The sequence below is a fragment of the Priapulus caudatus genome, unplaced genomic scaffold, assembly GCF_000485595.1.
Source record: "Priapulus caudatus unplaced genomic scaffold, Priapulus_caudatus-5.0.1 Scaffold427, whole genome shotgun sequence".
In the NCBI taxonomy this organism is placed as follows: domain Eukaryota; kingdom Metazoa; phylum Priapulida; class Priapulimorpha; order Priapulimorphida; family Priapulidae; genus Priapulus; species Priapulus caudatus.
In genome coordinates, this window is record NW_014577488.1 from 157,883 (window position 1) to 169,921 (window position 12,039).

Genomic DNA, 12,039 nt, shown 5'->3' on the forward strand with positions numbered 1-12,039 from the left:
GAGGCGCCACCTACCACGAGGAGAGAAGCACGGGTGCCACCTACCACGAGGAGAGAGCACAGGTGCCACCTACCACGAGGAGAAGAGCACAGGCGCCACCTACCACGAGCAGAGAGAGCATGGGCGCCACCTACCACGAGGAGAGAGCACAGGCGCCACCTACCACAAGGAGAGAGCACAGGTGCCACCTACCACAAGGAGAGAGCACAGGTGCCACCTACCACAAGGAGAGAGCACAGGTGACACCTACCACAAGGAGAGAGCACAGGTGCCACCTGCCACAAGGAGAGAGAGCAGAGGCGCCACCTACCACGAGGAGAGAAAGCACGGGTGCCACCTACCACGAGGAGAGAGCACAGGTGCCACCTACCACGAGGAGAAAGAGCAGAGGCGCCACCTACCACGAGCAGAGAGAGCACGGGCGCCACCTACCACGAGCAGAGAGAGCACGGGCGCCACCTACCACGAGGAGAGATAGCACAGGCGCGAGGTCCATGATTCCACAGTTGGTAGCCATCGCGTGCAGCGCATTCTCTCCGTCTGCGTTCGTCTCCGCTGACAAGTTGCCTCCTCCGTTTGCGATGAGCAGCTCAACTAGAGCTGTGTTACCCTAGCAACGATATACAAGATGCATCACCCTGGCAATGACATAATAGATGGTCACCCTAGCAGTGACATAATAGATGTATTACCCTGACAATGACATAATAGATGGTCACCCTAGCAGTGACATAATAGATGTATTACCCTGACAATGACATTATAAATGGTAACCCTAGCAATGACATATGCCGTGTTACCCTGGCAACAATGTAATATATATTTTATCCTGACAACAACAAGTCCTTTAGCCTGGATCCGTATCGGACTGACGGTTTCCCCCTCCCCCCCCCCCCGACGCAATCCACAACTCGCTTAAACCGGGGGGCTTTCCGAGACCTCCTATGAATCGCGCAGCGTCCCACCTAACGACGATTACTCTCCCGTGCACGTACGCACCTACTGATTCGCGCAGCGTCCCACCTAACGACGATTACTCTCACGTGCACGTACGCACCTACTGATTCGCGCAGCATCCCACCTAGTGACGATTACTCTCCCGTGCACGTACGCACCTACTGATTCGCGCAGCATCCCACCTAGTGACGATTATTCTCACCTGTTCGACGGCGAGTGTGAGCGGCGTCTTGCCGAGGGTGTTGACGAGCGCCGGGTCGCACTTGTTGTCCAGCAGCACGCGCGCGATCTTCATGCACACCTGCTTCGCGCTGACCGCGGCGCCCTCTTCCTGCTGCTGCGCGTTGGCCGACTCCTTCATGCTCTGACTGGCGAGGTGGTGCAGCTGCGGGGGCGAAAACACGAAAGGTTCTCATCGCCGCGCGCGGACGGATCGACGTGCTGTCCACCGCCACGAGGTAACGCTACGTCACAGTTCAACTATTGTATACGCCAAATTTTTTCGCATTCGTACTTTTTTTGTATTCGCGAAAATTAAACCACCACAAAATATATAGAGTATACAGTAACCTCGGTGGTGGTGGTGGTGGTGGTGGGGGGAGTTAACTTGGCAGCATGTGCAATAGGACGGGATATGTAAAAGTGTGAAGTGCGGAGCAACGCCACACACGGCTTGACACGTGTGGACGGAGGAAAAATTCCCGCACGCAGCAATGCAGTTACGGTCTTCGGCATTAGATTGCTCGGAAAAGCCGGAAGAAACCGATATAGTAATGTCTATTTAGCGCGACCAATGTGAGATAAAAATTATGCACTCATTTTCAATAGAAAATAGTGGTTTCCAAGATGGTGTACTAGATACAAGCACAGTTATATTACTTGCTTACATCATTATGCTGCACCTTACAGCATTAGCATCACTTGCAGTATTTTAGCCATGATATAATTATTAGAATATCTTGCAGCATTTGAGACATGATATACCAGTGCCTAAATACTCATAGCACCAGCATAACATATATATACATATATATATAACATATATATACCGGCATGATACATTGCTTTTTTTCTACTTTTAACATTATAATAACATGCAGCATTTGAGACATCATATATTACTACTCTACTATTTATAGCATCAACATGACTTGCAGCGTTTTAGCTGTGATATGTTATATACTTCAATATACTCGTGTCATTGGAATAACTTGCCGCGTTCGAGCCGTGAGCGTCTACGAGTGTGCAGTCGGCTTTCTTCGTCTTCACAATGTAGAAGATCTCCTCCACAAGGTCAGGTGCGAGTGCACTCTGGCAGGCCTGCATCACTAGTGTCATGCCTACGCACACGTGTGAGAGAGAGAGAGAGATGTTAGATTAGCAACAACTGCCAGCTTCCAATCTCTCTCAGTCTTGCGTGTCTCACTTTCTACCACTTATTCTCTCTGTGTGTGTTTCTCTTTCTCTCTGTCTCTCTCTCTCTATCTCTCTCTCTCTTTCTATCTCTCTCTCTATCTCTATCTCTATCTCTATCTCTATCTCTATCTCTATGAAATCTTCTTACTCTCCTTCTATCCTCTGTCTCTGTCCCTCCGTCTCTGTCGTTCTTGTCTCTGTCTGCGTGTCTCTGTCTCTGTCTCTGTCTCTGTCTCTGTCTCTGTCTCTGTCCTCTGTCTCTGTTCTCTGTCTCTGTCTCTGTCTCTCATCTCTTCCTCTCTCTCTCTCTCTCTCATCTCTCTGTCTCCTCATCTCGCCCATTTCTCGTTCCTTTGTTACTTCATGGTTTTCATTCAATACCTTCATCATTGCGGCAACATTGATTATTGACGGATTGGCTGCTCCCAGAGAAGAAAGCTGTGCCAGTTCCACAGATGGTCCCCTCTCAGGAAGGCCGCTGCAAAACGGTGTCAGACTGCATACACAGCGATTTAGTGTTGAGGTTTACAACTGAGTGCTAAAGTCTTGGCATCGTTCCGCCAATACATGCAAGCCCCCACAAACACGCGACATACCCATGTGCACGCAGACACGCACGCACCGCAACACACGCTCAGCAGCACACAACAACTTACACACGCACGACTCACAACGACGGCGCAGCACCACGACGCAACGACGCACACACACACGCACCCCAATAGACACCGCACGACCCTAACCCCCACCAACACCCACACCCCACTCCATCCTTCCACGCGTTCTCCGGCGCTCGATATTGGCCGCCGGCGCGGATGAGCAGCTGCAGCAGTCGTACCAGCTGTAAGCCGCCGCGTAGTGAAGCGCACGTGTTGCCCGATGAGTCGGCGTTCGTCGGCGCGCGGCCGGCATTCAGCAGGCAGTCGAAGGTGACGTGCGCGTGCTCGGTTCATCAACCGCGTGCATCACGGGCGTCCCGCTTCAGCTTATCTTGCAGAGCAAGCGCAAGAAAAAGAGAATGTTGGTTTAGCCGACTCGTGCAGCACGCGCACAAAGGTTACGGCCTTATGTCCGCACAAGGGGACACTAACAGGGATAAGTAAGGTTAAGTACACCGGCAGGCACGCAGGGGGCACGTGTAACTTCATCACTGGGCGGGCATCACGGGCCGTCACGCTTCACTTATTCTGGCAGGCAGAGGCAAGAGAATGGGAACAGTGACAGCGTCGGTCACGACTCGCGCATCACGCATACCCTCTGAAGGCACATACGTTCACCACGACGCACGCACCCATGTACGCCACGCGACGCATAACTCTGAAGCACGTAACGTTCACGCAACGGACCCGCATGCACGGCGACGCATACACCTCTGAACACATACGTTCAAGCAGCCAACAGCGGACGCACGCACGCATAGTACGCACCACGCATACCATGAGACGTACGTTCACATCAACACGCACGCACCGCACGGGATACACATCTGAAGCACATACGTTCACGCAACGACGCACGGCACTGCACGCCAATACACTCTGTTTTTAAGGCACATAACGTTCACCAAGCGACGCACGCACAGCTATGTACGCAACGTCGCAGCGGCACGGCATACAACTCTGAAGGCACTGTACGTTGACACAGGGCACGGACACGCCGCCATACCTGGGAGGTACAAATATTCACCGACAGCGACTCAAGGCACGACATAGGCACTCAGGCACAAAACATGAGGCTGCAAGATTCTCCTCTCCCTCCTCCTCGACACCTCCTGCTTTCTCCCTCTTCCCTCCATCCATCTTCCACCTCACCCTCTTCCTGCCTCCTCTGCCTCCTCCTCCTCCTCCTCACTGCCACTACACTGGCAAACCAACCGCTACACCACATAAAAGCGCCGCCCCACGCACCCTTTCTTCTCGATGATGGTGTGCTCCTTGCTTCGAGTGAGGTACTTGAGCAAGCTCATAGTGACCCTGTGCGCGCAGGCGATCATGAGCGGAGTCGCCCCCGTGGCCGAGGGGTCCAGCAGGCTGCTCAACGTCGGCGCGTAGCGGGCAAGCAGCAGCACCTTCAGCCCGTGCTCTGTAACATAGTGAAAGAGCGACGCTGACGACCCGCACTGACGACGGGACCAAGCAAACCCAGAAGCATTGTAGGTGGGCGCGGTTAGCAGTCCGTCTATGCGAACCGGCATTTCCTATACCGAGAAGCGGGTAGGCGGGACTTCTGAAAACGACGTGGACGTAGCCCCTCAGTGAACTTGCATATGACACCTAAATAAGCACACTAACGCTGACGCGAGAAAAGCCGAGCAGCCATTAAGGCGCAAACCAAGCGTTAGTAGTCCGTTATGCGAAACCGGCATTTCTATACCACCAAACGGGTAAAGCGGGGATTCTAAATAAATTGGCCAAGCGCTGTGATTTGGCGATTGTCCTATGGGCCCGAACTACGAATAATCGTAATCAATGTAATATATATAATGTAAAAACTCTAAGACAAAGGAGCTGAAATACTAATACAAAAAAGACGAGATCAAAGTGAAAGTCAGAGTAAAGACGAGGTAAATGTCAGAGGTGAAGATCAATAGGGAACAAGTGCCGCAGAGCGACACGCGCTCCACCGGCTGACCGGCAGGTGGTCTCTGATGGCTGAAACTCCACTCGGCAAACGATGAAGAGCACCCTCCCATCACCAAGCGTTGCGCTCCAAGAAGCATATATCTAGGATACTACTAATACAGATCTAAAATCTATGATAGCCTAGGCTTTGCTAATAACGCGGTAGACAGGTAATAAAGATATAAAACAGCTGTGTAAACTTAATGACGTTCGCTAATATTAAACATGTTTATCGTGGATATTGCATCCGAGCCGCGAGCGTAAGTGGTGGTGTGGGGGAGAGTGGGGGAGGGGCGGGTGGAAGGGCTTTAAATAAGCAAAAGCATTGCCGGCCGAGATGGCGCGTGCCAAGTGTCATCAATAATCAAAGAATGGCATCAGCCCTTCGTGGCGTGATTTAACCTCACTCCAATTGAGTTGCTGAAATTCCCAAAGTATATTCCAGGCAGGGCAAGAATTTTTGCTGCCAGCTGTGAGTAACACATCTGCATTCGTAGGTTGGCCAGGCAATAATTATGATTAGAATATGCCAGTTCACCCGCATGCAGCGTAATGGGCTGCCCCGCATCTGTGTTTTGCCTACACACGCGAGCATTCAGGGTTCATTACAGTGTCTAATTACAAGGTGCTACTGCAGGGTGCCTAATACAGACTGCTTTAAAGAAATATAATATGATTTAATGGAGGCGTAAACCTTGTTCAAAACAAACATTTGCCTTTGCAATTGAACTGTGGCAAGCTTAAGCCTCACACCACCCAATGGCAAAGCAGTTCAGTCCGGCTTTGTTAACAGTCCAACAAGATCCAATGTTTAACCCCTCCCTCTTGAGGTCAAAAGATTATCCCGACACTTAACTCTTCGGGCATGTCAGCAGAAAGTACAATTTCATGTGCTCTCATAAAGGCATAAAAATGCTAAGGTCACTGCGGCTGACAAAAAAAGTTTTCCAAATCGCTTTTCTTCTTGTCTCTTATGTTATCCATGTCCCTCAGAAAATGTTCTACAAATCTTCACTGTTGCCCCATTTGACCTTTGACCCTGTGACCTCTCAATTTCGGCAGCAGTGATCGGCTTTTCCTACCATGATGCGATAGCACCAAACTATCACGAGCCTTTAGGTCGAGCCGTTTAGATTTGTGCCTGCAATTTTCTGCATTTCTCCTATACCTTAAGTTAAGGAGGGAATGTTCCCGCCTTCCTTTTACACGCTTGACCTTTGACGCTTTGTGACCCCCAGCTTCGAGCATCCGCACTCCGTTTGACGATCCCCCCAACGTTCCCGAATATCCCGTGACCGTACGATCGAGCGGTTAAGATTTTGTTGGCCGAACTGTTGACGGACCGCAACACGGACGAACAGGCAAACGGACGCACGTGACGCACGGACGGACGATCATGCGATTCTCAAAGCTGGCATCTGACTATGTCAGTATGAAGGCTAAAAAGCCAGAGTAACAAGGTTAGGAGGGCAAAGGTCGAGAACTAAGTTTTATTCTAGAAGGTTGCAATGAAGAACCGATCGGAGTATCCATTTCGATGGACATGCCCTCTCCAACGTACCAGGTGACGACTCACCTTCAAGCAGGCGACCCATGCAGTGCCTGTGAACTTTCTCCTGTCAGCATTGGTGATTCCCGCTAGAGAGACGCCGTGACCCGTACCCTCTCGGATGTACCTCGATCCCTGAGTACTGGGGAGAGAGGATCATAAAAAATCACAACAGAACGGATACAAATCAACAATCATTGAAGGCAACCGGATCAGCGTCAGTGCGTTAACTGGTGAAGATCCTACCATTATGCTCCCCTAAAGAACGGCCAAAGGTGGAATGTACAGGATTTCCCGCGGCTGGCGGGCTTGTACCCTGGAGATTGAATTCTGGCGAATACCCGCAACTTAACTAAATGTCCAGCGGTCACTGCATGAGCAGGGCAAGGGCGACGGCCAGCTCGCTCAAGAGCAAACAAGTGTGGCAGCAGTTTCCCACGACGATGTGCGCACCCATTTGCTGCTTCTGAATTCAGTCATTATATTCATTAATTTTATTTATTTGATATTGCCGGCTTAATTTATTTAATTATAATTACATAAAATGACAAAAAGCGCAGCAACAGTCGATTATCATCATGCACCGGGTGGCAACCTTGTTACCATAGACATCATTGCAGCAGCCTGCCTCCCCACACTCATCGCGGTCTCACCTACTTCAAAGGACAGCGTCCTCACGCGTGTCGCGCTGACAAACCGGGCGTACAAGTCGTGGCGGATGACGCGTACCTGGGACCTTTGCTTTGCTTCAGGAGCAGCTCGACGTTGTGAGTGGCGGCCGAAGTAGGCAGCCCCCATGCAGGGGCTAGCGCTGGCTGGCTGTCCACGCTCTGAACGGGCTCTACGTTCCTGCATGCAAAAAAACCGGATGAAAAAAGATCAGATCTCGCGCTATACCAACAACGCAATCTGCCCTACCCAACTGCCAACGCAGCATCCATTTTGCATTCACGGTAGCTATTGAAAGCTCTGGAGCGAACCCCATTTATCCAGTCACACCTGCCCCAAGACACGCAGAGCAAATATTGATTATCCGAGGGAAATAACAAGGCTTGCGACAGTTAAGCGACGAAAGCAAGAATGGTTGTCCTTCGAGCCACAGAAAACATTATCGAGCATAAAATACATGCTAATAAATATTTTTTTATGGATCAAATGCACTGAGCTAGTATCGTTCTCAACACTCAACTACAATAGCGCGAGAGGAATGGTAATGACAGAACAATTATGCCACTAAAACGGTACGCGAATGAGGTAAAAGAGAGTTGAATGAAGGTGGTACGTAGAGATATGTCGGAGCCGGAGAGAATTACGGATAGCAATGGGGTACGGTGGAGATGAGGCAAATGGAAGGAGCAATAGTAACGTACCTAAACAGTAAACAAGAAAACTACTGGGAGAGTATAGAGAGCAAGCGATGCACAGGTGCCTACAGTGATCACGCAAGGAGAACTGGTGCTCCTATGTAGAGCGATAACGAACAGCGCACTTTGTGACCCGAGAACTTAACTAATACGACTGTCGTTGTGGCCACATGACTGCGGTTGCGCGCACAGGGTGGTCAGGCCGTCACGGAGCTGAGGTCGTTGGAGGTGGGCCAGAGCGACGGAGGCGGTGTGGCTGGCGGACGCGGGGTCCGTTGGCGCTGACCGGGGCACCGCGTGGCGCGGACCCGGTCGCGGGTGGGCCGCCTGACGCGCCGCGTGGCACTGACGCGGTCGTGTGGGCGCGGACATGCCGTGGGGCTGCGACGCGGTGCCGGGCGTGGGCGCTGACCGGCCGCGGTGGGCCGCCGGGACCGGCCGCTGTGGGCAACGGACCGGTCGTGTCCACGCTCCCAGCGGACGGCGGAGTACATGCAACTTGCTTGCCAGCCAGCAGCTCGTAGGGGCCCTTGCCCTCGGGCAGGCCGCTCGGCGTAGTGGACAGGCCGGCGAATGGGTACTTTGTGCAGGCGGGGTTCAACGTATTCGACTGAAACAGACAGGAAAGCTTTGGCAAGATAGCTTTGGGGTTGGGGTTGATGAGGCAGCAGTGGATGCGGGGTGACGCTGCGAATGCACGTTTATAAACGAAGAACCATGACTAATAACACAGGATAGATAACTGCCACTCGACGTCCGTTTATAGAAAGTGCACAACCCTTACACGTAAATTCATCATTAGTTCGGATGCCAATTTCAAGTGTTGGGAGATTGATGACAAAGCTCAATTGAAATAAATGTGTCTTTAGGATTCCCGGAGTGTCTGGTACGTCGATACCAATCTGTAAAATCAAGAACGAATAGTCGGCGTAACTTTACAAGTTCAGTAATCAGGCAACAGCCTCTGATCGTCCCGACAATAACAAATCGCTGTTGTTTCCAAATACTTCCCATCGTTACAAAACCACTTAAACAGTTTAAACAGTCGGCTTCTCACTCCACCGCACAGGCATTGGTCAATGAGGTTTCTTCATTAAATCGGAGCCAGCGGCGGCAATGTTTCAATCCTTCTGGTCATTTCATCAGAACCTGCAACGCAGAAGACAAGACCATGGGTCCAAGCCGTACGAATATATCACGCGAATAAACCTGCAACCAAATCAATACCTAGTACAATAAAAGAGTGATCACGGCATTAATTAACAACACGAATGCTAATAATTCAACACATCAAACTACATCAATAACCACCATTAATAACGCATCTTGAATCATCAATATAATTCATTATGATTCACCACAATTAAATAAATAACTCGTCGCGGCACGAAAACGCACGCGGACCAAATGAAGATTCGACGACAGCGACGCGCGCAACGAAAACACAACCGATCGCACCCATCCACGCATAAACAAGCGTGACGACTGGCATCGCACACGCGTCGACCACACGAGGCAGTACATCATAATACTCCGTGGCTTCTTAAAACTGGTGAACGGTGCGTATCACGCCAAAGGGTGGAACGGAAAATTATTGCCAGGTGCAATGAATCAACTAGACCAAAAAAACATGAAGAAATTTAGTCGGCTGGTGAATGAAACTTTGTTCGTGAAGAGCCTCGCGGAGCAACACGGACACCGAAGTGATGTTTTACCCAAGCACTGGCAGCCGGCCTTAAACGACCGCAAGCTGAACCCTCGCCCCCCCCCCCAGCCACCTACCACCTCACACACACAGCACACACACACACACACACACACCACCACCCACAGGCGCGCCTAGACCGGCAGCGTGAAACCTGCCTCCTTGTGCAGCTCGTTGAAGCCGTATCCGCCCTATCTGTCCACCATCATCTCCCCCCATGAGCCTTGCTCGGCGACGCGTCTGTTTCCCGGCGCTTATAGCACTCGGTGGGGCACGTTGTTTGCACCCCGCCATCCTCATCTGAAAACCGTCATCAGCAAATCCGTTCCCATCAACACTTGTCAACAATTGCCAGGCAACGGCTGGCCACAGGCCCGACCCGTCTATCGCAGTACCCCGAATGCACCGCCCGAGTCGCTGCACCATGCATCTTAAAAATTAGGCGAATGGTGAATATAACAACATCAGCTCGTCAGGAATAATCGAAATATTTGTTTTCTCGAGTAATTTTTCCCCGTTGTCCTAACACATGCGTAACATGTCGCAAGTAAAGTCGTTGGCACACAGGATATAACGTGTAAAATTTATCAAACACTCGAACTAAACTAAAATCTTTCATAGAAAAATATCAGCATAGCTGTTTTAATTGGTAAACGATCGTTGGCAGACTTGCAATGCTCGAGTTGGGACGCTTGCCTTCAATTTGGGGGCTGGGTCAGTTTTCGCCAGGCCACTACAACAGGCATAAACACTGATACCTATCTACCCCCAACGCAAATGGCGAATCCACAGGCGCAGTGCGCCGTGACGGGGAAAGGGAAGTGCTTGGCAGTCATCTATTACTAAATACGTTTATCGTCCAGGACGCTGCAGACGACAACGCACGCCTCTACCGCATTCTGACCGCGATGCACCCCGCGATGAGAATGTCAATACCTGTTTCGCCCACGATACACACCCCGCGGGCTGCTTCAGTGCAAAGGGCGAATGTAGGTGTCGCCGGTTGTTCGATCAAAAGGCCCAGTCAAGTCCTATGAACAAGGTCCAACAGGCTAACTACATTAACAAATCGCTCACGACCAACGTATCGCAAACTCCAAAACGCAAACTGCTTCAAACTCGTCGCCACGCATTGGAACTGATAAAAGAACGAGACTGGTGTCACGTTATCGTTATGGAATGACGCAAATGCTCGGTCCACATGCTACATGACTAGCATACCCAAAGATTTATTGTTATAACCAGCTAGTAGCTAAGTAAATACTACCGTAGATTTAATTGCCCCATCTTGATCGCAATACAGTGTTTACCAGTCATGCTGCGATAGAATTCGGCAACGTGTCTTTGATGGCCAACTATTTAGAAGAAAATGCGATAACATCCAAGGGCAAGAATGAGGCGTAACACCAACACGAAAACTGCAAAACAGCCGCGATGCGTACTTGTTAATGCATTATTATCCCTTGCCTGCACCGTCTAACTCATCACTATAGGTCCGTGTCGCGTGGCCCCACATGGTAGTGACTGCCCCTGAAAGCACGCAATAGGGCATTAGCATTCAAAAAGTCTGTATCAATTATGTGATTAGCTAGCCCGTCACTGTGGGCCCATTGTGGGCACGCTCGCCATATGAGCGTTTAATTCATGTTTATTTGCAATTAGCGTTTTAACGTCAATAAATCAGCTGCTACATTGTCTCGCTCTGAAACTAACCGAATCATACCCTGTATCAACCACGAACGTGGCGACTCGCACGACGCACATGGGAATGCACGCCGCGCGAAATGCAACGGCGGCGAAATGCAGATGCGGCGCGGAAGTGCACCCAACGTGGAATGCACCAAAAGTGGAACTATGGCACCACGTGGAAATGCATCGCCGTCTCTCTCTGCACCAAGAAGGGGAAAGAGCAACTAACGGCCAGAACGGTAACATTTGGCATCTTAAAATCGGTTAAGTTCGTCAGCATCCCCTTACTGTGAGCCCGGGCTCCTGGTGTCTTCAGGAGGCTTTGGCGTTGCTTCACGCGTTTCTTTCCCCGGATCTTTCGAGGGTCCTGGGCCAGTCAGAATGGTTGATGCTTTCGTTTGTTGTTGGGGCAAGGATCGCATAGGTGCAAGCCGTTGTACTTGAATGTGCAGATCGATCGACTCACCCCTCCATCTATAAATAGCCAACAAGTCCATGTAATGGAAGAACGGAGGTAATGACCACCGAAGCTTTTACAACAACGATAATAAGTGAATGACGAAACCAAGAATATACCTTGTGACAAGAAAACATTCCATACAGTGGGGATGTTAATGGGTAACGAATAAATAATAATAAGAATGGAATCCCTCGTCGCAATATACGCGGCATATCTGCTCGGATTAACGTTGACAGCATCAATAAATACAAATAATAATAGTGATGAGAATCCATGCG

At 50.5% G+C, this 12,039-nt stretch overlaps 1 protein-coding gene across 4 annotated transcripts in view; it reads right to left on the reverse strand.

Moving 5' to 3' along the window:
* The window catches only part of LOC106810290 (tankyrase-like protein), a 41,753-nt gene that overhangs the window by 13,255 nt on the left and 16,459 nt on the right, over positions 1-12,039 (reverse strand). For all 4 annotated transcript variants that reach the window (XM_014813590.1, XM_014813591.1, XM_014813592.1 and 1 more), the window contains exons 21-23: positions 2,173-2,297; positions 1,160-1,342; positions 464-610 (exon numbers count right to left, since the gene is read on the reverse strand). In XM_014813590.1, coding sequence (XP_014669076.1) covers positions 464-610; positions 1,160-1,342; positions 2,173-2,297 — 455 coding nt within the window. The remainder of the gene's footprint in view (positions 1-463; positions 611-1,159; positions 1,343-2,172; positions 2,298-12,039) is intronic.